Source organism: Scyliorhinus torazame, chromosome 15 (genome assembly GCF_047496885.1).
Source record: "Scyliorhinus torazame isolate Kashiwa2021f chromosome 15, sScyTor2.1, whole genome shotgun sequence".
NCBI classification, from domain to species: domain Eukaryota; kingdom Metazoa; phylum Chordata; class Chondrichthyes; order Carcharhiniformes; family Scyliorhinidae; genus Scyliorhinus; species Scyliorhinus torazame.
Genome location: NC_092721.1, coordinates 201,681,768 through 201,709,670, shown reverse-complemented (window position 1 = coordinate 201,709,670; position 27,903 = coordinate 201,681,768). Strand labels below are relative to the sequence as shown.

General features: G+C 47.5%; 1 protein-coding gene across 2 annotated transcripts in view; it reads left to right on the top strand.

The window, feature by feature from the left end:
- Positions 1 to 950: 950 nt before the first annotated feature.
- Positions 951 to 27,903, top strand: part of ints4 (integrator complex subunit 4) — a 72,111-nt gene continuing 45,158 nt past the window's right edge. For both annotated transcript variants that reach the window (XM_072477444.1, XM_072477443.1), the window contains exons 1-9: positions 951 to 1,070; positions 10,126 to 10,323; positions 11,081 to 11,198; positions 14,498 to 14,604; positions 15,566 to 15,751; positions 20,937 to 20,987; positions 22,944 to 23,032; positions 24,917 to 25,037; positions 26,469 to 26,540. In XM_072477444.1, the coding sequence (XP_072333545.1) occupies positions 1,017 to 1,070; positions 10,126 to 10,323; positions 11,081 to 11,198; positions 14,498 to 14,604; positions 15,566 to 15,751; positions 20,937 to 20,987; positions 22,944 to 23,032; positions 24,917 to 25,037; positions 26,469 to 26,540 (996 nt within the window). In that variant the 5' untranslated portion in view covers positions 951 to 1,016. The remainder of the gene's footprint in view (positions 1,071 to 10,125; positions 10,324 to 11,080; positions 11,199 to 14,497; positions 14,605 to 15,565; positions 15,752 to 20,936; positions 20,988 to 22,943; positions 23,033 to 24,916; positions 25,038 to 26,468; positions 26,541 to 27,903) is intronic.

Genomic DNA, 27,903 nt, shown 5'->3' with positions numbered 1-27,903 from the left:
GAGTTTATGGGGGGGGGGTTTGGGGGCTGCATGTTCCTAGGTGTGTTAATGTCTAGGGGGAGGGGGCTACATGTTCCTGGTGTGGGTGAATGTCTGGGGGGAGGGGGGCAGCATGTTCCTGGGGTGGTGAATGGGGTGGGCCTGCTGGTTCCTGGTGGGTGAATTTATGGGGGGGGGGGGGGTTGGGGCTGCATATTCCTAGGTGGGTTAATGTCTAGGGAGGAGGGGGCTACATGTTCCTGGTGTGTGTGAATGTCTGGGGGCTGCATGTTCCTGGTGTGGGTGAATGTCTGGGGGTGGGGGGGGGAGGGGGCTGCATGTTCCTGGTGTGGGTGAATATTTGGGGGGTGGGGGCTGCATGTTCCTGGTGTGGGTGAATGTCTGGGGGAGGGGGGCCAGCATGTTCCTGGGGTGGTGAATGGGGTGGGGCTGCTGGTTCCTGGTGGGTGAGCTTATGGGAGGGGGGGGTTGGGGGCTGCATGTTCCTAGGTGTGTTAATGTCTAGGGGCAGGGGGCTACATGTTCCTGGTGTGGGTGAATGTTTGGGGGGAGGGTGTATGGTCCTGGTGGGGTGAACATGGTGGGATGCAGGTTCCTGGTGTGGATGAAGGGGGTGGGGCTGCTGGTTCCTGGTGGGGTGGGGGTGGGACTGCTGGTTCCTGGTGGGGTGGGGCTGCTGGTTCCTGGTGGGGTGGGGGTGGGACTGTTGGTTCCTGGTGGGGGTGGGCCTGCTGGGGATTGGAGCTGCTGGTTCGTGGTGTGGTGGGACTGCTGGTTCCTGTGGGGGTGGGACTGTTGGTTCCTGGTGGGGTGGGGCTGCTGGCTCCTGCTGGGGTGGGGGTTGGAGCTGCAGGTTCCTGGGGCTGGGTTGGGCTGCTGGGGTGCGGGTGGGGCTGCTACATTCTGGCTGCTGGGCTCCAGCTCCCTGTGATGTCAGTGGCTGGGGGCGGGTACGGAAGCCGGGCCGGGCTCCCTCCGTCCGCCGCGCGGTTTCGGATTCGGCGTTTCTAGCGGCGATGGCGGCGCACCTCAAGAAGCGGGTGTACGAGGAGTTCACCAAAGTGGTTCAGGTCGGTGGGTCAGCTCCTCCCAAACTCCGCCCGGTTTCCCCTCGGTGTTACCTGAACCCGGCGGTCCCCGTCTCCGCTTCTGTCCCCCCCTCCCCCCGCACCCAACACCGGGCCGGCTGTCAGGCTGTCTGAACCGCGGCTTCGACAGTCAGGAAAACGGCCTCTTGCTCAGGCCTGAGGCCTACTCCCCACCCTCCAGTTAGACATTTCAACCGCGGGGCTATAACTCCGGGCAGTGAGGTGTTTTTAATTTTTTGCATCATCTTATTAGTTTTATATTTGCAAAATCATCATCATAATAATAATTTTTATTATTGTCACAAGTAGGCTTACATTAACACTGCAATGAAGTTACTGTGAAAAGCCCCTAGTCGTCACACTCCGGCGCCTGTTCGGGTACACAGAGAGAATTCAGAATGTCCAATTCACCTAACAGCACGTATTTCGGGACGCGTGGGAGGAAACCGGAGCACCCGGAAGAAACCCACGCAGACACGGGGAGAACGTGCCGACTCCGCACAGACAGTGACCCAAGCCGGGAATCGAACCCGAGACTCTGGCGCTGTGAAGGAACAGTGCTAACCACTCTGCTACCGTGCTGCACCTGCCATGCATATGCCCACTCATTCAGCCTGTCCCACTCCCGCTGAACCATCTCTATATCCTCCTCACAGCTCATCCTCCCACCCAACTTTGTATCATCTGCAAATTTGGAGATAATGCATTTAGTTCCCTCGTCCAAATCATTAATATATATTGTGACCAATTGGGGTCTGAGCACAGAACCCTGCAGTATCTCACTAGTCACTGCCTGCCAATCTGGAAAAGACCCATTCCAACTTTTTGCTTCCTGTCGGCTAACCAGCTCTCTATCCATCTCAAGGACTGTATAAGGCTCTGGTCAGACCCCATTTGGTGTATAGTGAGCAGTTTTGGGTTCCGTATCTAAGGAAGGATGTGCTGGCCTTGGAAAGGATCCAGAGGAGGTTCACGAGAACCTGCCGTATGAGGAACGTTTGAGGTCTCTGGGTCTATACTCGGAGTTTAGAAGGATGAGAGGGGATCTTATTGAAACTTACAGGATACTGCGAGGCCTGGATAGAGTGGACATGGAGAGGATGTTTCCACTTGTAGGAAAACTAGAACTAGAGGACACCATTCAGACTAAAGGGATGATCCATTAAAACAGAGATGAAGAGGAATTTCTTCAGTCAGAGGGTGTGAATTTGTGGAACTCTTTGCCAAAGAAGGCTGTGGAGACCAATTCACTGAATGTCTTTAAGACAGAGATAGATAGTTTCTTGATTAATAAGGAGATCTGGGATTATGGGGAGAAGGCAGGAGAATGGGGATGAGAAAATATCAGCCTAATTGAATGGCGAAGCAGACTCGATGGGCCAAGTGGCCTAATTCTGCTCCTATGTCTTTTGTGTGGCACCTTGCTTTTGACAAGGTGCCACACAAAAGGTTGCTGCATAAACTAAAGATGCATGGCATTGAGGGTAAAGTGGTAGCATGGGTAGAGGATTGGTTAACTAACAGAAAGCAGAGAGTGGGGATAAATAGGTGTTTCTCTGGTTGGCAACCTGTAACTAGTGGGGTCCCTCAAGGATCAGTGTTGGGCCCGCAGTTGTTCACAATTTACATAGATGATTTGGAGTTGGGGGACCAAGTGCAATGTGTCAAAGTTTGCAGGCGACACTAAGATGAGTGGTAAAGCAAAAAGTGCAGAGGATACTGGAAGTCTGCAGAAGGATTTGGATCGGTTAGGTGAATGGGCTAGGGTCTGGCAGATGGAATTCAATGTTGCCAAGTGTGAGGCTATCCATTTTGGGAGGAATAACAGCAGAATGGATTATTATTTAAACGGTAAGATGTTAAAACATGCTGCTGTGCAGAGGGACCTGGGTGTGCTGGTGCACGAGTCGCAAAAAGTTGGTGTGCAGGTGCAACAGGTGATTAAGAAGGCTAATCGAGTTTTGTCTTTCATTGCTAGAGGGATGGAGTTCAAGACTAGGGAGGTTATGCTGCAATTGTATAAGGCGTTGGCCACACCTGGAGTATTGTGTTCAGTTTTGGTCTCCTTACCTGAGAAAGGACATATTGGCACTGGAGGGAGTGCAGAGGAGATTCACTAGGTTGATCCCAGAGTTGAGGGGATTAGATTATGATGAGAGGTTGAGTAGACTGGGACTGTACTCATTGGAGTTTAGAAGGATGCGGGGGGATCTTATTGAAACATATAAAATTATGAAGGGAATAGATAGGATAGATGCGGGCAGGTTGTTTCCACTGGTCGGGGAAAGCAGAACTAGGGGGCCTAGCCTCAAAATAAGGGGAAGTAGATTTAGGACCGAGTTTAGGAGGAACGTCTTCACCCAAAGGGTTGTGAATCTCTGGAATTCCTTGCCCAGTGAAGCAGTTGAGGCTCCTTCTTTAAACGTTTTTAAGAAAAAGATCGATACCTTTCTAAAGAATAAAGGGATTCGGGGATATGGTGTACGGGCTGGAGAGTGGAGCTGAGTCCACAAAGAACATAGAACATAGAAAATACAGCACAGAACAGGCCCTTCGGCCCACGATGTTGTGCCGAACCTTTGTCCTAGATTAATCATAGATTATCATTGAATTTACAGTGCAGAAGGAGGCCATTCGGCCCTTTGAGTCTGCACTGGCATGATCAGCCATGATCTCATTGAATGGCGGAGCAGGCTCGAGGGGCCAGATGGCCTACTCCTGTTCCTAGTTCTTATGGTCTTAGGGTCTAAGACACTACCTGTAATCTCATGCACTTTAACGTTACATATTAATTTGCTATGTGAGACCTTGTCGAAAGCCTTCTGAAAATCTAAATAAACCACATCCACATGTTCTCCCTGGTCAACTCTACTGGTTAAGTTTTCAAAATATTATTTTTAATTGAGAGTACCCAATTATTTTTCCAATTAAGGGGCAATTTAGCGTGGTCAATCCGCCTACCTTGCACGTCTTTTTGGGTTGTGGGGGTGAGACCAACGCAGACACGGGGAGAATGGGCAAACTCCACACGGACAGTGACCCGGGGCTGGGGTTGAACCCAGGTCCTTGGTGCCCTGAGGCAGCAGTTCTAGCCACCTTCTAGAAGCCACCTTCTAATTTGCCGCCCCCTTCAAAGAATTCTAGTAGATTTGAAAACAAATATTCAAGAGAAGTCTTGTCAATCAACTGTGAATTAATTCTTCAAAATTATGTCTTTAATTCTTGTGCAATCTTGTACTTAAAGTTTTACATAGAACATAGCTGTAAATAAGCGTTGCTTATGGATTGATGGATTGAACATAGAACATACAGTGCAGAAGGAGGCCATTCGGCCCATCGTGTCTGCACCGACCCACTTAAGCCCTCACTTCCACCCTATCCCCGTAACGCAATAACCCCTCCGAACCTTTTGGTCACTAAGGGCAATTTATCACGGCCAATCCACCTAACCTGCACGTCTTTGAACTGTGGGAGGAAACTGGAGCACCCGGAGGAAACCCACGCAGACATAAGAACATAAGAACTAGGAGCAGGAGTAGGCCATCTGGCGCCTCGAGCCTGCTCCACCATTCAATGAGATCATGGTTAATCTTTTGTGGACTCAGCTCCACTTTCCAGCCCGAACACCATAACCCTTAATCCCTTTATTCTTCAAAAAACTATCTATCTTTATCTTTAAAACATTTAATGAAGGAGCCTCTACTGCTTCACTGGGCAAGGAATTCCATAGATTCACAACCCTTTGGGTGAAGAAGTTCCCCCTAAACTCAGTCCTAAATCTACTTCCCCTTATTTTGAGGCTATGCCCCCTAGTTCTGCTTTCACCCGCCAGTGGAAACAACCTGCCCGCATCTATCCTTCATAATCTTATATGTTTCTATAAGATCCCCCCTCATCCTTCTAAATTCCAACGAGTACAGTCCCAGTCTACTCAACCTCTCCTCGTAATCCAACCCCTTCAGCTCTGGGATTAACCTAGTGAATCTCCTCTGCACACCCTCCAGTGCCAGTTCGTCCTTTCTCAAGTAAGGAGACCAAAACTGAACACAATACTCCAGGTGTGGCCTCACTAACACCATATACAATTGCAGCAGAACCTCCCTAGTCTTAAACTCCATCCCTCTAGCAATGAAGGACAAAATTCCATTTGCCTTCTTAATCACCTGTTGCACCTGAAAACCAACTTTTTGCGACTCATGCACTAGCACACCCAGGTCTTTCTGCACAGCAGCATGTTTTAATATTTTATCATTTAAATAATAATCCCTTTTGCTGTTATTCCTACCAAAATGGATAACCTCACATTTGTCAACATTGTATTCCATCTGCCAGACCCTAGCCCATTCACTTAGCCTATCCAAATCCCTCTGCAGACTTCCAGTATCCTCTGCACTTTTTGCTTTACCACTTATCTTAGTGTCGTCTGCAAACTTTGACACATTGCCCTTGGTCCCCAACTCCAAATCATCTATGTAAATTGTGAACAGTTGTGGGCCCAACACTGATCCCTGAGGGACACCACTAGCTACTGATTGCCAACCAGAGAAACACCCATTAATCCCCACTCTTTGCTTTCTATTAATTAACCAATCCTCTATCCATGCTACTACTTTCCCCTTAATGCCATGCATCTTTATCTTATGCAGTAACCTTTTGTGTGGCACCTTGTCAAAGGCTTTCTGGAAATCCAGATATACCACATCCATTGGCTCCCCGTTATCTACCGCACTGTTAATGTCCTCAAAAAATTCCACTAAATTAGTTAGGCACGACCTGCCTTTATGAACCCATGCTGCGTCTGTCCAATGGGACAATTTCCATCCAGATGCCTCGCTATTTCTTCCTTGATGATAGATTCCAGCATCTTTCCTACTACCGAAGTTAAGGTCACTGGCCTATAATTACCCGCTTTCTGCCTACCTCCTTTTTTAAACAGTGGTGTCACGTTTGCTAATTTCCAATCCGCCGGGACCACCCCAGAGTCTAGTGAATGTTGGTAAATTATCCCTAGTGTATTTGCAATTTCCCTAGCCATCTGTTTTAGCACTCTGGGATGAATTCCATCAGGTCCAGGAGACTTGTCTACCTTTAGCCCCATTAGCTTGCCCATCACTACCTCCTTGGTGATAACAATCCTCTCAAGGTCCTCACCTGTCATAGCCTCATTTCCATCAGTCACTGGCATGTTAGTTGTGTCTTCCACTGTGAAGACCGACCCAAAAAACCTGTTCAGTTCCTCAGCCATTTCCTCATCTCCCATTATTAAATCTCCCTTCTCATCCTCTAAAGGACCAATATTTACCTTAGCCACTCTTTTTTGTTTTATGTATTTGTAGAAACTTTTACTATCTGTTTTTATATTCTGAGCAAGTTTATTCTCATAATCTCTTCTTTATAGCTTTTTTAGTAGCTTTCTGTTGCCCCTCAAAGATTTCCCAGTCCTCTAGTCTCCCACTGATCTTTGCTACTTTGTATGTTTTTTCCTTCAATTTGATACTCTCCCTTATTTCCTTCGATATCCACGGTCGATTTTCCCTCTTTTTACCGTCCTTCCTTTTTGTTGGTATAAACCTTTGCTGAGCACTGTGAAAAATCACTTGGAAGGTTCTCCACTGTTCCTCAACTGTTTCACTATAAAGTCTTTGCTCCCAGTCTACCTTAGCTCGTTCTTCTCTCATCCCATTGTAATCTCCTTTGTTTACGCACAAAACACTAGTGCTTGATTTTACCTTCTCACCCTCCATCTGTATTTTAAATTCCACCATATTGTGATCGCTCCTTCCGAGAGGATCCCGAACTATGAGATCCTGAATCAATCCTGTCTCATTACACAAGACCAGATCTAGGACCGCTTGTTCCCTCGTAGGTTCCATTACATACTGTTCTAGGAAACTATCGCGGATACATTCTATAAACTCCTCCTCAAGGCTGACTTGACCGACCTGGTTAAACCAATCAACATGTAGATTAAAATCCCCCATGATAACTGCTGTACCATTTCTACATGCATCTGTTATTTCTTTGTTTATTGCCTGCCCCACCATAATGTTACTATTTGGTGGCACGGGGAGAACGTGCAGACTCCGCACAGATAGTGACCCAGCGGGGAATCGAACCTGGGAGCATGGCGCTGTGAAGCCACAGTGCTTGTCAATTGTGCTACCGTGGTGCCCAACAATGATTTTATATTTTTTCCATGAGGTTCTATTTTAATGTGGAAAACAGATATTTGCTTAAGAAACGGCTACTGACGCCCCCCCCTCCCTCCCTTCTGGGTGGCTGAATGGTTAGCACTGTTCCTTCACAGTGCCACGATCCGGGTTTGATTCCCGGCTTGGGTCACTGTCTGTGTGGAGTCTGCACGTTCTCCCCGTGTCTGCGTGGGTTTCCTCCGGGTGCTCCGGTTTCCTCCCACCAGTCGCGAAAAACGTGCTTGTTAGGTGAATTGGACATTCTGAATTCTCCCTCTGTGTACCCGAACAGGCGTTGGAGTGTGGTGACTAGGGGCTCTAGTAACTTCATTGCAGTGTTAATGTAAGCCTAGTTGTGACACTAATCAAGGTTATTATGAAAATAATTTCTGCAAATCTCTGCAGCGATTAGGAACAATGGAGGAGGAGGTCATTCAGCCCATCGATCCTGTACTACCATTCGATTAAATTATGATTGATCTGAATATTAACTCCCATCTATTGGGCTTGGAAACATATCCCTTGCCCAACAAAAAAACGAAACAAGAAAAACACAGAAGTGTACGCTTCAGTTTGATGATCATTTATCATCATCACGGCACGGTAGCACAGTGGTTAGCACAGTTGCTTCGCAGCTCCAGGGTCCCAGGTTCGATTCCCGGCTTGGGTCACTGTCTATGCGGAGTCTGCACGTTCTCCCCGTGTCTGCGTAGATTTCCTCCGGGTGCTCCGGTTTCCTCCCACAGTCCAAAGATGTGCTTGTTAGGTGGATTGGCCATGATAAATTGCCCTTAGTGTTCAAAAAGGTTAGGTGGGGTTACTGGGCTACGACGAGATAGTGGAGCCGTGGGCTTAAGTAGGATGCTCTTTCCAAGAGCCGGTGCAGACTAGATGGGCCAGATGGCCTCCTTCTGTACTGTAAAATCTATGATCATTGTTATCCTGAAATGTGAACTGTGTTTCTCTCTCCACAGATGCTGTCAGACCTGCCGAGTGTTTCCAGAATTGTTTTTATTTCAGATTTCCAGCATCTGCAAATGTTTGGCGAAAATCTATCAATCTCCGTTTTGAAATTTTCTATTGATCTTGAGTGAAATATTCAATGTTAACCCCAAGCTTCTTTTGGGAAGGGACTGAGAGGGGAGAGGAGAGAGTGGACAATCATTAGATTGCTGTCTGTTACAAAACAACGCTCCTGATTTTTGCTTCCAGGCCATTTTGACAGATTGACTTCCCCGTTTGCTTTTATTGGTTAATAAACAAGTTGAAAATAAGGCACGGAGGGACTTGGTATTGTCGCTGCTCACAAATAACACTGAGTGCACTTTTATTCCCGAATGTTAAATAATTAATTTGCAAAATTTCACTGATAAGCTTTGATGATCAAACACTTGTCTTAGAGCTGATTATAGACACATCAGCAAATTTCCCCACATTAAGTCAGAGGATTTTGTGCTTGATGATCACAGGAACATTGCAGCAAATAAGACACAATGTACTACTCTGCTGCTGAAGTGCAGATGAAAAGGGCGCTTGAGTCATTTACAGGTCTGGCAGCACATCAGGAGCCTGTCTCCTGGTGGAGCGAAGAAACAGCAGACATTGTGGCTCATTTATTAACGTCCATAACCTTGAGATCCTCCAAAACTATGTACACATATCCGAACAATCACCAAGTCCTGTTCATCAATCGCTAAATCGCTGGCTTTGAAAACAGACCAAGGCAGGTCAGCAGCACCGTTCAATTCCCGCACCAGCCTCCCCGAACAGGTGCCGGAATGTGGCGACTAGGGGCTTTTCACAGTAACTTCATTTGAAGCCTACTTGTGACAATAAGCGATTTTCATTTCATTTCATTTCAATACATTTTTGTGCTTGGCAATCTATGTCTGCCGAATGCCTCGATTTTAAAATGCTCACTCGTGTTCAAATCTTCCCATGGCCTCAACCCTCCCTATCTCTGTGTCCTCCTCCAGCCTTTGAACCCTCTTGAGATCTCTGCGCTCCTCCAGTTCAGTTTTGGCTTCAGCATTGACGGCTATGTCTTCAGCTGCATGGGCCTGAGGTGTCTGGCCATTGTGCAAATGGCAATATAAATGCAAATCTTTCTTTGAAGCTCTATAATTCTCTCCTTAAACACCACCTCTTTCTCTATATCTTTAAATCTCTCCTCCTTTAAGAAACTCTTTAAAATCTAACTATGACCAATCTTTTAGTCACCTATCCTAATACCTGCTTGTGCAGCTTGGTGTCAGATTTTGTTTGATTATATCCGATGAGACTTGGCTACATTGAAACCTCTCTATATTAGTGCACGTTGTACCATGGTTACTGTCAGGGTAGACTTGCATCTTTCTGCTTGGGTACAACATCAACACGGTGGATGGACCATTAATTATCAAAATGCTGATTTTGATAACGGGGCAGCTGAACCACCATGCCAGTCTTGCACCTGGGCAGTAAGAGGGGATTTAGAGATCCTGAAGAGTTGTTGGGCCGGACGGAGGAGGTTAAGAGATTGAGTGGGGTGAAGGTATGGTGGAAGTTGTGTACAAGCGTCACTGTTCTGAAATGTCATTCACCAGCCACTGACAGCACTGAAACAAAGGACATTCAGACAACTGGATGTTCCTCTACTAAGTTAATGGCAATCCACAGGCTAACAATGATAGAATCATAGAATTTACAGTGCAGAAGGAAGCCATTCGGCCCATCGATTCTGCACTGGCTCTTTGAAAGAGCACCCTACCCAAACACTTGTCACTGTCTTGGGTCGCCGTCCTCTGTGTGTCAATTGTAAAGATTGTTAAATTGACTCTCTTCATTTTTACTCTCTGCAAATGTAGCAACAGCCACACGAAGAGATTCCAGCCAAGAAACTCCGACTGACGAAACCCAGCAAATCGGCCGCCCTCCACATTGATCTGTGCAAATCCACAAACTCCACTGAAGCCCTGCAGTACCTCCTGCAGTTCGCAAAGAAGCCTGTGGAGGCAGAGAGTGTGGAGGGAGTTGTTCGCATCCTCCTCGATCATTACTATAAGGTACTGGCCGCCAACACGTTATGCCCCTTGCATTCATGATGGGCAACCTTCTGTAATTGTTTTTTCACATCAAGTCCCATTCACCTCTGTTCTTGCTGAACGACATATTGTTTCAGGTCCGACAACACCTCCATTTTACAAATCTCAGCCTGGTGTTCAAATCCCTCTCCTTACCTTGCCCTCACCCTTTCTCTGTAATTTCTTCCAGCCCTAAAACCCTCTGAGATCTCTGCATTCCTCCGATTCTAGAATCTAGTGCATCCCTTATTGTAGCAAGACCCCCAGTTGTAGCAAGGTTTTGCTATTTTCACACTCGATCCCCCTTAAAATAAGGTAACGGTAAAGTCACCATAGTCCCAGATGACCACAGGCTGCTTTACCCCTTTGAGGGGGGAGAGCTGACTGGTGGTGATTCAACGCCTCAAGCAAGGGGCAAGTTTGAGAAGGTGGGCATTCAGTTATGGGAATTGAACCCGCGCTGCTGGCCTCGCTCTGCATCAGGAGCCTGCTGTCCAGCCAACTGAGCTAAACCGGTCCCCTGGTCCCCTTAAAGTAAGGAGCTGTGGGATGCTCGGTCATCTCAAGACAGAGGTTGTTTGATATTTTGGTGCACTAAAGGAAAGATTGAGAAAGTGAAGTTGATATAAAAGCTCCTTTTGTCATCTTGGTGTCAGATGTGTTTGGTAATGCTCCTGTGAATTGCTTTGAGGTGGGGAGCTTCGATGTTCCTTTGCTGACCCCTGTATTTCCATTACAGGAGAACGAGAGCTCAGTCAGACTGAAGATTGCCTCTTTGATTGGGTTGTTGTCGAAAACTTCAGGCTTTGCAGTCGACTGCATCATTGACGATGTCATCATTGCCCTTAACAACGAAAGTAAGTCTTGAAAGCAGCAATGTTAGCAGAAGCTGTTACGGCTTAAGTACGCAGTCATTTTTCTACCACCATCTATCTGTAGTTGAGTTATGTTGCCATTTTTTTATTCTTACATGGAATGTCAGCATCGCTGGCTAGGCCCATCCCTAATTGCCTTGGAGAAGGGGTGGTGAACCACTGCCATGAGCCGCTGCAGTCCATGTGATGTAGGTACACCCACTCTGCTGTTAGGAAGGGAGTTCCAGGATTTTGACCCAGCGACAGTAAAACAATATTGATTTATTTCCAAGTCAGGATGGCGTGTGGCTTGGAGAGGAACTTGCAGGTGGTGGTGTCCCCCTGTGACTGCTCCCTTGTCTTTTTAGGCGGTAGAGATTGCGGGTTTGGGCGGTGCTGTCGGAGGAGTCTTGGTGAGTTGTTGCGGTGCATGTTGCAGGTGGTAGGCACGCTGCTGCCACTGTCCATTGGTGGTGGAGGGAGTGAATGCTGAAGGTGGATGGGGTGCCAATCAAGTGGGGGGCGTAGTCCTGGATGGTGTTGAGCTTCTGAGTGTCAAAGCTTCACTCATCCAGGCAGGTGGAGAGCATTCCATCACTCTCGTGACTTGTACTGCATTAGTAACACAGGACAGGAGTTCAGCTTACACAGTGCCAATTTGAGATTTCTGTACAAAATATCTGGAAATAGGAGAAACTGGCTGTTATGAGTATATGACCATGAAGCTGTGATATGTTAATGATAGATTACGGCAGTGTTTTTCAAACTTTTTTTCCGGGGACCCAATTTTTCCAACCCGGCCGACCTTTGCAATCCACGGTGGCCGGCCTTCGCAACCCATGGTGGCCGGCCTTCGCGACCTACGCCGGCTGGCCTGCGCGACCTACGCCGGCTGGCCTGCGCGACCTACGCCGGCCGGCCTTCGCGACCTACGCCGACCGGCCTGCGCGACCTACGCCGGCCGGCCTGCGCGACCCACCATTTTCCCTTGCCTTGTTTGCTGCTGACAAAAATGGAGGAAATGGTTTTGGGTCCCTTTGGCCCTCGTACACGCTCCTCCGATGGAACCTGTTGGATGAAGGTGAAGCCTTCTGGTGTCGGAAAGTATGGAGTCTCCATCTGTCCAAAGTTCTGAATTTGTTTCCTGTAAAATGTTATCAAATAAACCCCCCCCCGAACTTGTTAAAAAAAAAGTGAACAAAATAAATGAAAAAAATAAACTAAAATTAATAATATAAATGAATTAAATGAATAATACACCCGGAACGTGTAAAAAAAAAAAGCTGCGACCATTTATAAAAAAAAAGCCGCCGCATGCGTGCCCGATCATCGGCACGCATGGTCATAGTTGCCACATGCATGCCGATGATCTGGCACCTCCACATTTTGTTTACATGTTCGCGGCCATTTTGAAGGCCGCTTGCAGCCGGCATTATTAACACCCGCGGGTCGCGCCCCCGAGTTTGACAATGCCTGGGTTAAGGGATTACGAATTGATCCGGGCACCTTGTTCAGCTCCCTTGTCCTACTGTAATGCCATGGGACCTATCACCTCCGCATTAGAGGGCAGATGAGGCTTCGGTTTAACATCCCATCTGAAAGACGGCACCTCCAACTGTGCAGCAGTCCCCCGGCACTGCTCTGGCAAAGTCAATCTAGATTTTGTGATCAAGACTCTGGAGTGGAACTCGGTCTTCAAAATGCTACGGACTGAGCTATAGTTAAGGATCCTCCTTGGAGTCCGGTGTAGCGGTTGGGCTGCTGCCTCGCGGCGCCATGGACCCGGGTTCGATCCCGGCCCGGGGATCACTGTCTGTGTGGAGTTTGCACATTCTCCCCGTGTCTGCGTGGGTCTCAACCCCACAACCCAAAGATGTGCCGGGTAGGTGGATTGGCCACGCTAAATTGCCTTTTAATTGAAAAAATTTAAATTAAAATAAAAAATAAATAAATAAAGATCCTCCTTGGGCAGCCCCTCAGGATCGAGGAAGACTTGCTTCCTGTTCAGTTCAGTGGGTTCTGAGATGGTTGGTAATGCACGATCTGCAGACTGTGCCACATATGGGACTGGGGGTGCTTGAAGGGTGGGTTAGGTGAGTCATTTGGCGGTTTGTGCACTCTCCCGACTTCACCTCGGACATGTGCCCGGCGACCTCCTGATTGGGCCTTCTCTGTTTTGGTCAGCTGCAAGCCAGAGCCTCCCAGGTCGATTTCTTCACGAATTGTTTGAGGACATGCCTAGAGCACTCTGTCAGTGTTCACACCAATATTCCCTCCTTTAACATCACCACTAAAAACAACATTCACCTCACTACTGTTGTGTGGAGTGTAGGATAAGACCTTCACTGTCCTGGGAGTCTCCTGCTTCAACCGAAGCTAACGATAACAATATTCTTGCCCCCATGTATTTTCCGCTTCAGCACAAGCAATCGTACATGCCTTATGAGGCAGATAAATGCTTTGAAAGGCTCACAGAATGATTACAGCACAGAAGGAGGCCGTTCAGCCTATTGTGTCCATACTGGCTCTCCATCTCCATAGGAGCAATTCACCTGGCGCCCCTATCCTGCCTTTTCCTTGTGGACCTGCACATTTTTCTTGGTTTTTTTATTATACCCATGAGCACTCTCTTTGGCTGTTGCGTCGTGAAATCTTTTTTTATTTAATCTCGCTCCCCCTCCACCCTGCCCCAGGCCTTCACTTTTATTCTTCCTGCCCCTTCCACTGGCTTAAACAGCTCTTAGATTTCTATCCAGCTTCAATTCTGATGGAAGGTCATCTCGACCATGAAAATTTACCTCTGTTCTCCCTCCTGTTGACTATTTCCAGCATGTTCCGTCTTTATTTTAGGTTTCCAGAATCTAGAACCCAGATTTTAGATTTCCAGAATCTTGGGATGGCACAGTTGTTAGCACTGCTGCCTCACAGCGCCTGGGACTCGGGTTCGATTCCGACCGTGGGTCACTGTCTGTGTGGAGTTTGCACGTTCTCCCCGTGTCTGCGTGGGTTTCCTCCGGGTGCTCCGGTTTCCTCCCACAGTCCAAAGATGTGCAGGTTAGCTGGAGTGGCCATGCTAAATTGCCCTTTAGTGTCCAAAAGGGTAGGTGGAGTTACGGGATAGCGTGGGGGCACGGGCTTAGGTAGGGTTCTCTTTTGGAGGGTCGGTGCAGACTCCATGGGCCGAATGGCCTCTTTCTGTACAGCAGGGATTCTATGGAATCTGCAGTGTTTTGCCTCTGTGAGAGAATATAAGTTGCCCACGTTTTGGAGTGTTTGTTTTTCAATATGCTGTCTTCTTGCAGAGTCCCACCATGTCCTCGCCCAGTTACTGGATACCATTTTGGTGATTGGCATTCAGCTCCAGGACAATCTCCCTCTCAGCTTCCGTTTGGTGGAGATTGGGTGTAAGGTAGGAAATGTTTGCCTGTTTATTTCCGACTTCTTGTGGGAGAAAATTATTTCTGGTGGGCTAGCTTTGGAGATATTTTAAGAACAGGAAAAGCGCAACAACTTCATTCCTGTTACCCAGATTGAACCCACCAACCCAATCTAATCAGCAGCACCTTTAATGTAATAAAACATCCTCAAGCTTCACAGGAGAATTATCCAACAAAGTTGGAAGCCACGCCACATGCAAGGACTTAAGCTCAAAAGCTTGGCCAGAAATAAAGGTTTTAAGGAGCATCTTAAAAGGAGAGAGAGGTTTAGGGAGGGAATTCCAGAGGTTTGGATCCTGGCAGTCGAAGGCGATGTTGGCAGTGGTGGTGTGACTAACGTTAGGGATGCACAAGAGGCCAGAATTAGATGAGCGGAGATACCTCAGAATTGTGGGGCTGAAGGAGATTACTGATACAGATGAGGCCTGTGCAATCTCCTGTTTCTTATGTTCTCGTATCTTGGCCATGGTTTGAAGAATTCGCAACTAAAAACAGAAAATGCTGGAAAGACTCAGTAGGAAATAGAGCCAGCTCCGAAGAGACATGCAGACTCGAAACGTTAATTCTTGTTTCTCTCTCCAGCCAGACCTGCTGAGTCTTAACGGAGCCTGATTTTAGTTCAGCTTTCAAGTATCAGCAGTGTTTTGCTTTCATTTTAGTGTGAAGAATTGTCTCCGGCGTCCTGATTGATATTCATCCCTCCGCCAACACACAAAATAGGTCATTGTCACGTTGCTGTTTGTTTGGAGCTTGCTGTGTGTAGATTAGGTGCTATGATTCCTATGTTGCCACGGTGATTGCCCTTCAAAAATTACTTCATTGGCTGTGAGGCATTTTGGAATGTCCTGTGGTTGGGAAAGGCGCTATATAAATGCAAGCCTTTCTTTCTTTGCGTTCCACGTAACTCCACTGGTTTTTCTTTACAATATTCAGCACTTAGCGGACACGTCCCACATGGTGCGCAATAAATGCTTGCAGCTGATCGGTTGTCTGGGGTCCCTGGATAAGCCAGTGATGAAGGAGCTGGAAAACCTTGCTGCCAGAGATGTGCAGAAAATCATCAGCGACTCTTTCACCGACCAAGATCCTCGTGTTCGGACAGCTGCGATGAAAGCCATGGTGAGTTTGGTTTACTGTTGTGTGGCCTGTTCAGCGCACGGTCAGCTGGTATTCAGGTCAGGCTAGACCTGACCTCGCATCTTGAGACAGAAGGTACTACTACAGAGACATGAGTGGCCAGTCTAGGCTGCTACTCCCAGAGCAAAACTGAGAGTGCTGCTTTGTTGGAGGAATCGCCTTCAGATGCGACATTAGACTGACCTATCTCTCAGATGGATATAAAAGACTTATAAGTTTAAGGTCTGTGGGGCAAAGTTTAGAGGAGATGTGCGAGGCAGGTTTTTTACACAGAGGGTGGTGACTGCCTGGAACGCGTTGCCAGGGGAGGTTGTGGAAGCAGATACATTAACGGTGTTCAAAAGGCATCTCGACAAACATATGGATAGGATGGGTATAGAGAGATACGGCACAAGGAAATGCTGAGGGTTTTGGCCAAGGGTGGTATCATGACCGGTACAGGCCTGGAGGGTCGAAGGATCTGTTCCTGTGCTGCATTGTTCTTTGTTCTTTGAATTCCAACAAAGAATCGGGAGATTCGGGCAGCACGGTGGCGCAGTGGTTAGCACTGCAGTCTCACGGCGCCGAGGTCCCAGGTTCGATCCCAGCTCTGGGTCACTGTTCGTGTGAAGTTTGCACGTTCTCCCCGTGTTTGCGTGGGTTTCGTCCCCACAACCCAAAGATGTGCAAGGTAGGTGGATTTAACACGCTAAATTGCCCCTTAATTAGAAAAAATGAATTGAGTACGCTAAATTTATTTTTTTTAAAAGAAGGAAAAAAAAGAATCAGGAGATTCTTTCCGAGTCAGTATTTATCCCTAAAAATGAACAGCACAAGAACACATTACCTGGTCAGCGTCACATTGCTGTTTGCTGTGCGCAAAGTTGTCTGCTACATTTCTTATATTACAACAGACTACGCTTCGAAAAGGGTACTTTATTTTCTGTTAAGTGCTTTGAGATGTCTGCTGGTCATGCAAGATGCAGTATATATGCGAGTGGTTTGTTGTATTTGTTATGATATCAAACACCAACAACTTGCATTTATGTTTGCTTTTAACTTAGCAAAGCAGCCCAAAACGCATCACGGGACCATGAATCAGGCACAATGTGACATCAATGCACATAAAGGAGACATCAGGAAAGGAGGATGTAAGCTAGGTCAGAATTAGGTTTTAAGGAGCGTCTTAATGGGGAATTCCACAGCTGAGGTGCCCAGGCAACTGATGGCACAGCTGTTAACGGCAGAACCATGAAAATCTGGGATGTACAAGAGGCCAGAATTAGAGGTCCAAACATAGGCCGTTGAACTGCAAAGGTAACTTAATGTGTGAAGCACTCCGAGACGATTTATATAAATGCAACAAAAGCAAAAAATGCTGGGAAAAACTCAGTAGATCTGGCAGCATCTGTGGAGAAACAGAGTTAACATCTCGGGTCCAATATGCCTCGAAACGTTAACTCTGTTTCTCTCCCCACAAATGCTGCCAGATCTGAGTATTTCCAGCATTTTCTGTTTTTATTTCAGGTTTCCAGAATCCTCACCATCTTCCTAAACGCAAGTTATTTTCGTTCAGGAGACTTTTTATTTTACCGTAGCAAACCTCACCATGGCCCATAAAGCCGTCACTTGATCAGCGTGGAGTTGTTCCTTATTTGTTTGCCTTGCGTTTGTTTGCTCTGACTAACCAAACATTTAAATACAGAAGGATGCAAGCAGGGTCACGTGATTGTGACAGTATGCAGCAGCAAAGTGCATTTGAGCTGTTGTGCCATTGAGAATCAGGGCTGTTTTAGCTGATTTTTGTAAATTGATCTGGCTTTCACCACTGGATATAAAAAGTAAAGTTGCCATAGTCCCAGATGACCATAGGCTGCTTTCTCCTTCGAGGGGGGGGAGAGCTGACTGGTGGTGATTTAACCTGAGGATCACCACCCCTCAGGCGAGGGGCAAGGTTGAGAAGGCGGGGCCTTCATGAATAACCTCAGCCGGTACAGGAATTGAACCCGGGCTGCTGGTGTCGCTCTGCATCGCACACCGGCTGTCTAGCCAACGGAGCTAAACCGGCCCCCAACCACTGGATATAAAGAGAGAGGAACAAGCTTGCATTTATGTGTAGCACCTTTCACATCCTAAGAGTGTTTTCGTTTTGCACAGTGTGCAGGTTCTACGGGATGCCTGATACTTATTGACCATCGGTAATTGTTCTTAATGGGAGGTCCTGTGACGCAGAGGGTAGTGCCCCCATCTCTGAGTTAGAAACTCCAGGTTCAAGTTTCATTCCAGGTCAAGGAAAGTGTGTTCATAACACAGGCAAATTGGTGGAGTATCAACTTGTAAATCCTTCCCACACCCACCAGTGGCAGGCAGTAAGAGCGGGAGAGATTCCTGGCCATGTGATGGAAAGAAAATTGGAGCCTCGACCATCACTATCCATAGCTCCCGGCTACAACGTATGTGTAAACGTGAATGTTACCATGGAGCCCTGGGAGGCTGATTAGCTGAGTTGGCTGGACGGACCAATGTCGGGATCAGATTGGTGCCAACGGCATCACGTTGGATCCCTGTTCCAGCTGGGATGGATTCAGGACCTGCCCCCTTGTCTTATCCATGGTGGACGTTGTGATGTTGTGGATTGGACCTGAATTTGGACATAAAATTGAAGAAGAATAGCCATTCTTAACTGAGTGGCTTGCTAAGCAGTTAAGAGTCAAGAGTGGGTCTGGAGTCACATGTAGGCCAGACTGGGTATGGATGTCAGATCTCCTTCACTAAAAGAATTAGTGAATCCTGCCCGTCTGGTCATCACATGATCACTGTTTACTGACACTAACTTTATCTTTTAGATTTTATTTATTAACTGAATATAAATTCCCCAGTTGCCGTGTTGAGGTTTGAATTTGTGTCTCGGAATCATGAATCCAGACCTCTGGATTACTGCTCCAATCACATAAGCACTCTGCTGTCGTACCCTCGAAGTCCCAAAGCGTTTCCCAGCCAGTGAATTTAGAAGTGAAATCACTTCTCCGGGAAGGAGGGAGGCAGAAGGTAGGAAACTAGACTGGTCAGTTTAACATCCGCCATTGGGAAAATGTTAGTTATAACAGGACTGGAAAGTCAAAATGCAATCCATCAGAGTCAGCATGGCTTTATGATGGGTAAATTGTGCTTGACTAATTTGTTAGAGTTCTTTGAAGATGTAGCAAGCCAAGTGGATAAGGGGGGATCCTGTAGATGCAGTATATCTGGACTTCCAGAAGACATTTGGTGAGGTGCTGCACAAAAGATCAATATACAAGATTACATCACATGGGATTAGGGGTAATTTATTAGCTTGAATTGAAATTAAATGAAAATCGCTTATTGTCACAAGTAGGCTTCAAATGAAGTTACTGTGAAAAGCCCCTAGTCGCCACATTCCGGCGCCTGTTCGGGGAGGCTGGCTGACCGACAGAAGGCAGCGAGTCGGGATAAATGGATATTTTTCTGGTTGCAAGGTGTAACTGGTGGGGCGCCATAGTGTTCGGTCCTCGGGGTTCCAGCTATTTACAATCTATATTAATGACTTGGACGAAAGAGAAAATGCTGGAAAATCTCAGCAGGTCTGGCAGCATCTGTAGGGAGAGAAAAGAGCTAACGTTTCGCGTCCGATGACTCTTTGCCAAAGCTGTACTTAGGATGACTTGGATGTACTTAATGACTTGGATACAGGGATAGAAGATACTGTAGCCAAATCTGCAGATGACAATAAAATTGGTGGGAAGGTAAGTTGCAATGAGGAAATAAGAAATATACAAATGGATATAGGTAAGTTAGGTGAGTGGGCCAGAATATTGCAGATGGAGTTTATCATGGGTAAGTGTAAGGTTCCCCATTTTGGCCAGAAAAATAGAAAGGCAACTTATTATTTAAGTGGAGAGAAACTTCAGATTGCTTTGGTGCAGAGGGATCTGGGTGTTCTCGTGCATGAATCTGAGAAAAATAGTATGCAGGTGCAGCAGATAATAAGGAAGGCAAATGTAATTTTGGCATTAAAAGCAAATGAATAGACTATAAAAGTAGGGAAGTGTTGTTGCAACTATACAAGGCATTGGTGAGATTGCACCTGGAGTACTGTGTACAGTTTTGGTCCCCGTATTTGAGGAGAAATGTAGTTGCATTGGAGGCTGTTCAGAGGAGGTTCACTAGATTGATTCCAGAGATGAGGGGTTTGTCGTATGCAGAGAGATTGAACAGTTTAGGCCTGTACTCCCTCTCGAGTTCAGAATAATTTTTAATTTTTTAAAATTTAGAGTACCCAATTCATTTTTCTAATTAAGGGGCAATTTAGCATGTTCAATCCACCTAACCTGCACATCTTTGGGTTGTGGGGGCGAAACCCATGCAAACACGGGGAGAATGTGCAAACTCCACACGGACAGTGACCCAGAGCCAGGATCGAACCTGGGACTTTGGTGCCGTGAGACTGCAGTGCTAACCACTGCGCCACCATGCTGCCCTTCGAGTTTAGAATAATGAGGGGAAATCGAATTGAGGTAAATAAGATGATAAAAGGTATTGACAAAATCGACGTGGAGCAGATGCTTCCTCTTGTGGGTCAATCTAGAATGAGAGGCCATAGTTTTAGGATAAGGGGAAGCAGATTTAAAACAGATGAGGAGAAATTACTTCTCTCAAGGTCGTGGATCTGTGGAATTCACTCCCCCAGAGTGCAGTGGATGCCGGGACACTGAGTAAATTTAAGGAGATGTTTAATTAGTAACGGAATTTGTAGAACAGGTGGGAAAGTGGAGTTCAAGCAGACATGAGATCAGCCATGATCATATTGAATGGTGGAGCGGGTTCGAGGGGCTGCATTGCCTAATCCTGCTCCTAGTCCTTATGTTCTCTTTGGTGTCAGGCCAATATTTATCCCTCAACCACCCTCATGATCACAGAGTGCGGATCTTTTTATCACATTGCTGTTTGTGGGAGCTTGCAGTGTGCAGATTGGCTGCTGCATTTCCTACATCACTACAGTGAATACACTTTAAAAAAATTCTTCGTTGGCTGTATTCGTGCAAGGTGTTGTATATTAACCCGATTTTAAATTCAACAGGCATTGTGATAGTGTCCACTTGGAGGGCCACTTGTCAGTCTGCTGTGCTGCTCTGCTGAGAATTGGTGCATTGTTTGTGCTTTATCCTAGTTGCAGTTGCACGAACGGGGAATGAAGTTGCAGCAGATCATCTACTGCCAGGTAAGGACGTCGCGTAAGCCTCGTGGAGGGTGCTGAGGGGATTTGCCAGAAGGCTTGAGGGGACTCCAGTGATGTGGAGGGCCCTGGAGAATCCGGGATTGTTCTCCTTGGAGCAGATATGGTTAAGGGGCGATTGAAATTTAAAAAAAAATTATTTTACGAGACGTGAGCGTTGCTGGCTGGGCCAGTGTTTATTGCCCACCCCTTGCTGGCCTCTATTTCAGAGGGCATTTGAGAGTCAACCACACTGAGAGATTGTGATGAGTTTTGATAGTGGAACTAAGGAGAACAGAGGACACAGGTTTAAGATGATGGACAAAAGAACCAAAGGTGTTATTGGAATCATTTTGATGATCTGAAAGGCACTGACTGAATGAGCAGTGGAAGCCATTTAATAGTAACTTTCAAAAGGGGATTGGCTAGCACTGTGGCCTCACAGTGTCAGGGTCCCCGCTGGGTCACTGTCTATGAGGAGTCTGCACGTTCTCCCGTGTCATTGAATCATAGAATTTACAGTGCAGAAGGAGGACATTCGGCCCATCGAGTCTGCACCGGCTCTTGGAAAGAGCACCCTACCCAAGCCCACACCTCCACCTGATCCCAGTAACCCCACCCAACACTGCTTGGGTTTCCTCCTACAGTCCAAAGATGTGCAGGCTAGGTGGATTGGACATGCTAAATTGCCCTTAGTGTCCAAAAAAGGTTAGCTGGGGTTATTGGGTTACGGGGATAGGGTGGAAGTGAGGACTTAAGTGGATCGGTACAGACTCGATGGGCCGAATGGCCTCCTTCTGCACTCTTATGTTCTATGAATAAAAGCAGGGCTATGGGGAAAGAGTAAGGAAGAATGGAACTAATTGGATAGCTCTTTCAAAAAGCCAGATTGAGCACGATAGATCAAATATCCTCCTTTTGTGCAGCAATACGCTAAATACCAGAAGAAATAAAGGTACTGCAGATTTGTTGGTGTGGGAATGTGCACAGAGAAAGGTCCCACTCCTGATTGCTATCTACAGTTTCCCCATTCCTGAAAAGCAATGGGCATGGTTCTAACCTGTCGCCCATGGCACTGTCTCTGCCAGTGAGTGCCAAGTACCCTGCCAGCACTGATTGCTTCAGCTCTCACGTCAACAATGACACCTCAGACAGAGCAGGCAAAGATTACCAGAGCCCAGGAAGTCCTCTATCTGTGTTGGTAAGGTGGAATGGGTTTTAATTCATAATGGCCATCCTTGTCTTCAGATCCCTCTGTGGCTTCGCCCCTCCATGCCTCCGTCATCTCCTCCAGCCCCACAACTCTCCGAGATCTCTGCACTTATCCAATTCTGGCCTCTTGAGCATCCCTTCTTTTATTTACTCCACATTTGAGAGGCTGTGGCTTCAGCTGCTTGGGCTCTGCTCTGGAATACACTCCCTGAACCTCACTGCCTTTCTACCTCTCTCTCTTCCTTTAAGACTCTCCTTAAAACCTGCCTCTTTGGCCAATGTCTCCTTCCTTCAGAGAATCCCTACAGTGCAGAAGGAGGCCATTTGGCTCATCGAGCCTGCACCGACTCTCCGAAAGAGCTCCCTACCCAGGCTCACTCCCCACCCTAACGCCATTACCCCACCTAACCTGCACGTCCTTGGGCACTAAGGGGTAATTTTAGCGTGGCCATTATTACCTAACCTGCACACCTTTGGACTGTGGGTGGAGACTGGAGCACATGGAGGAAACCCACGCAGACACTGGGAGAACGTACAAACAGACGGTCACCAAGGCTGGAATTGAACCCGGGTCCCTGGCACTGTGAGGCAGCAGTGCTAACCCCTGTGCCACCCACTTCTGTCGGATTGCTACATCCCTCTGCATTGTCTTGGGTCAATTTGCTGCATCAAAACGTGCTATATCATTGCAGGTTGTTGAACGTGACTGGCACTGACCACATTGTTCCTTTTCTGGTTACTTTTTCGAAGGCTTGCAAAGCTTTGTCAGACGATTATGAACAAGTGCGCTCTGTGGCCGTGCAGCTGGTGTGGGTCCTCAGCCAGCTGTACCCCGACAGGTTAGTGTTACTGCATTTAGAGGCTTATTGGAGTGATGTTACTAGCTGATTTCTGTTGGATGGGGGGGAATTCCAGTTTGACAGGGGCTATGAAGGCGGTTTGGGCTGCATGTTGGGCAGTGGGGTAGGCCCTGGCTCTGGACACCCTTTCCAAATTTCCTTCCTATTGACAATACAGTGATGAAGAAACAGCCTATTTACTGAGTTTGAGACAGGAGACAGGTCTCTGTGCTTTTGAATTTAGACCACAAACACAACATCCCTACCTCCCACCCCGATGAAATATTTCGTAATCAACAGCACGTGACAATATGTCATGGATTTGTCCGTTTGCGTTTTGCAGTGAGATTAATCTGTCGGTGTCTTTTAATTAAACTGGCTGTAAGGATTAAATCAAAGGTAAAGGTTATTTTCAATAGTTTCGGGGAAACGATGCAAGGGTGCTCGATGTCCCCTCCTATTTGCATTAGTGATTGAGGCTTTGGCCATCGCCTTGAGGAAGTCGGACAAATGGAGGGGGTTAATGAGGGGGCGGGGAAGCATGGGGCATCGTTATATGCTGACGATCTGTTGCTGTGCATCACAGACCCGGTTCCCACGATGGGGGGACGTTATCGGGCTGTTAAAAGCGGTTTGGGGCTTCCGCCAGATACAAATTGAATTTGGGGAAAAGTGAATGTTTTCCGGTCTTGGGGTAACTTGGGGGCATTGCTGTTCCGCCTGGCGAGTTCTCATTTTAGATATTTGGGGGTACGGGTGGCCCGGGACTGGGCGCGGCTACGGAAAATGAACTTTATGAGTTTGGTGAACCAGGTTAAGGTGGAGCTGCAGAGTTGGGACAACCTCCCTCTGTCTCTGGCTGGGCGAGTGCAGTCGGTAAAGATGAAAACCCTACCAAGGTTTGGGATTTTATTTCCGTGCCTTGCCGCGTTTCTGCCTAAGGCGTTCTTTGTGGGGGTGGGGAACGGCTTATTTCGGCATTCGTTTGGGCGGGTATGGTGGTGAGGATTCCGAAGGTGGTCCTGTAGAGAGACCGGCAGTCGGGGTTTAGCGCCTCCGAAACTGATTGAATATTACTGGGCGGCGAACGTGGAAAAGGTGTTGCCTTGGTATGGGTGTCAGGATGAGGTCTGGGTGAAGATGGAGGCTGGCTCGTGCAAGGGGACAGGCACTGCAGGCACTAGTGACCGCCCTGCTTCCGTTCTCTCCTGGCAACTCTTAGGGGAATCTGGTGGTGGTGGCCACGTTAAAAATATGGAGGCAATTACCGCAGCATTTTCAATTCTGAGGAGGGGGTGTGGGTGAAGCCCGACGGAGGGTGAATGCCCCGTCGTCCTGTGCGCGGCTTAGGCTCAAAAGAGTTAAAAGTGATTCATAGGGCACATTTAACAAGGGCTAGGATGAGTCAATTTGTTGTAGGGGGTCGGGGATAATTGCAAGCGGTGTGGAAGGGGGGGGTGCGGGGAATGAGGGTTAGGGGCGTCTTTGCTTTTCGGATGTTTATTTGCTTTGTACATATAAGACATTTTCTTTTTTTTTTTTAAATGAATTTAGAGTACCCAATTAATTTTTTCCAATTAAGGGGCATTTTAGCGTGGTCAATCCACCTCCCCTGCACATCTTTGGGTCGTGGGGGCGAAACCTATGCAAACACGGGGAGAATGTGCAAACTCCACACGGGCAGTGACCCAGAGCCGGGATCGAACCTGGGATCTCAGCGCCGTGAGGCAGCAGTGCTAACCACTGCGCCAGCGTGCTGCCCTTATAAAACATTTTCAATACAAATATTTTCAAAAAAGTGGGGTAGGTGATGAATTTGAGAATGTTCGCTCTGAGTTGATACACCGTGTCCCTATTTTCATGCGACTGTCTTTGTTACTTTAGTATAGTTCCTATTCCGTCATCCAATGAGGAAATTCGGCTGGTCGATGATGCTTTCGGGAAGGTTTGTCACATGGTGAATGACGGATCCTGGTTAGTGAGAGTACAAGCAGCCAAATTGTTGGTAGGTTTTGCCTCCCTCACTAAACAATATTAGTTCCAGGGGCTATGCTCCTCGTGGTTACTTGTCTTAACCCTTGTCCTTGATAGGCCTTGTAGCTACTGTCGTGGCTCAGTTGAGAAGGCTTAAGGCTCGCTCAGGACACTCCCAGTGCAGTCCTGAAGGAGTGCTGCACTGTCAGAGGGTTTGTATCTTTTAGCTGAGTACTTAAACCAAGGTATCCTTCGGCTCTCTCCAGTGGACATAAAATATCCTACTGTCATATCAGAGGGCAGGGAACTTCACCTCAATGTCTTGGCTGATATCTCTCTCTCAATCAACCTCATTAAAACAATAATCTGGCCATTATCGCTTTCATGTGAGTGGGAACTTGCTGTGTGCAGATTGATTGCCATGTTTCCTACAATATAACTGACTGCAGTGCAAAAGTGTAGCACTTCATTGGCTGGGAAGCACTTTGGGATGTCCAGAGTTTGTGAAAGACTCTGGGCCGGATTCTACGTTTCTGAGTCGAAGTGTTGACGCCAACGGAGAATCCATGGACTTTCACAAGGAAAATCGGTGCCACACCTGCACTGATTCTGCTCCCGGTGACCATCGAATATGGAAAACGGTGCTGGATTGGCCGGGTCCGTGATGGATACTTGCAGGGCTGACAAGCTGCAGCCGCGCTTCAGCAATACCCCCCCTCCCACCACACACACTGATTGGGGCCGAAAAGATGGAAAAGCTGGAACGCCCATACAGCTAATTGGTCGGCTGAGGCCAGAGGGCACCCAGCGGGGTTCCCCGGTAGGGTGGTGGTGGTGGGGGGGGGGGGAGAGAATCACCTATACGGCCCAGGGCACCAGGTTTAAATCGGGCTGTCAGCGTCATGCGCAGCTGCATGGCTACCTTGCCGGCTGCGGTAATGGTGTTGCGTACCTGTACCCGACCCCACAGCCCACCTCCTGGCCACCTCCACTAGTCCCCCCAGTCCTGGCAGAAGCCAGTGGCACGACTGTCGGTGAAGTATGGGGTTGCTGGTTACTGTCCGTACCCCTCTCTCCCAGCAGCCACCACGCCAGGTTCACGATCTGTGAGAGCACACGTGGACCGCGCTGTTGGGAAGTCGGCCCATCGGAGGGGGAGCATCGCGGGTGTGCCCACTAATGATATGCAAACAGTGTTTAAGCTACGTGTGGCGTGCGTCGCTTTGACGCAGTTTTCGCGGAGACGGAGCATCACGATTTGGCGTCAAACCGGCACCTGCCGCGATTTTGGCGTCGGGGTCTATTCTCCGCCCGATCGCACGCCCCGATGCCGGCGAACGGAGAATCCCGGAGTCTATTTAAATGCAAGTCTTTTAGTTCTTTAGATGCAATGTAAATGTCTCTTGTTTTGTCTCAGAGTTACATTTACAGCATTGCTGCTAATCACGCCCTTATATTTCAGGGATCCATGCGCCAAGTTAGCGTACAGTTTCTGGAGCAGACCCTTGATAAGAAATTGATGTCGGACCTGAAGGTGCGTTATGCTTTCATTGAATGACCTCCGTGATTTATATATCACATAATTTGCCCTGTTATTACTGGCAAAATTCACATCATAAATTTGGAGTACCCAGTTCTTTTTTTTTTCCAATTAAGCCGTAATTTAGCGTGGCCAATCCACCTAACCACATCTTTTTGGGTTGTGGAGGTGAGATCCACGCAGACATGGGGAGACCCATCCTTATTTCTCTCCCAACTTTACCCTCCCTATCCGTAACCTCCAATAACCTTCATGATCTCTACATTGCTCCAATTCTGTCCTCTTGTGCACCCACAATTTCCTTTGCTGCACCGTTGGTGGCCGTGTCTTTAGCTGCTGAGCTTTAAGATTTGGAATTCTCTCCATAGACCTCTGCATCTCTTTGGCTCTCCTTCCTTAAGATGCTCCAAACATTCGGCCGCCTGTCCTAATGTCTCCTTTGACTCGGTGTCAATATCCTTGTCTTAACTAGGCTCCTGTGAAGTGCCTTGAGCTGTTTTTCAGTGTTACCGGCGTTTTAAAAATTGCTGTATGTTGTTGTTGCATTGTTTTTATTTTGCCTGAGATTTACGGGCATATTCGAGATCCGCTGGACTGACCAACACTAATCCCCCAGCCACTGTCACCAAAAATAGCTTCTTTACACATTATAGAACATAGAAAATAGAAAATACAGCACAGAACAGGCCCTTCGGCCCACGATGTTGTGCCGAACCTTTGTCCTAGATTAATCATAGATTATCATTGAATTTACAGTGCAGAAGGAGGCCATTCGGCCCTTTGAGTCTGCACCGGCTCTTGGAAAGAGCACCCTACCCAAACTCAACACCTCCACCCAACACCAAGGGCAATTTGGACATTAAGGGCAATTTATCATTGGCCAATTCACCTAACCCGCACATCTTTGGACTGTGGGAGGAAACCGGAGCACCCGGAGGAAACCCACGCAGACACGGGGAGGACGTGCAGACTCCGCACAGACAATGACCCAAGCCGGAATCCAACCTGGGACCATGGAGCTGTGAAGCAATTGTGCTATCCACAATGCTACCGTGCTGCCCTTAAGAACAAATAAATCTACACTATATAATTTTACCGTAATCCATGTACCTATCCAATAGCTGCTTGAAGGTCCCTAATGTATCCGACTCAACTACTTCCACAGGCAGTGCATTCCATGCCCCCACTACTCTCTGGGTAAAGAACCTACCTCTGATATCCCTCCTATATCTTCCACCTTAAATTTATGTCCCCTTGTAATGGTTTGTCCCACCCGGGGAAAAAGTCTCTGACTGTCTACTCTATCTATTCCCCTGATCATCTTATAAACCTCTATCAAGTCGCCCCTCATCCTTCT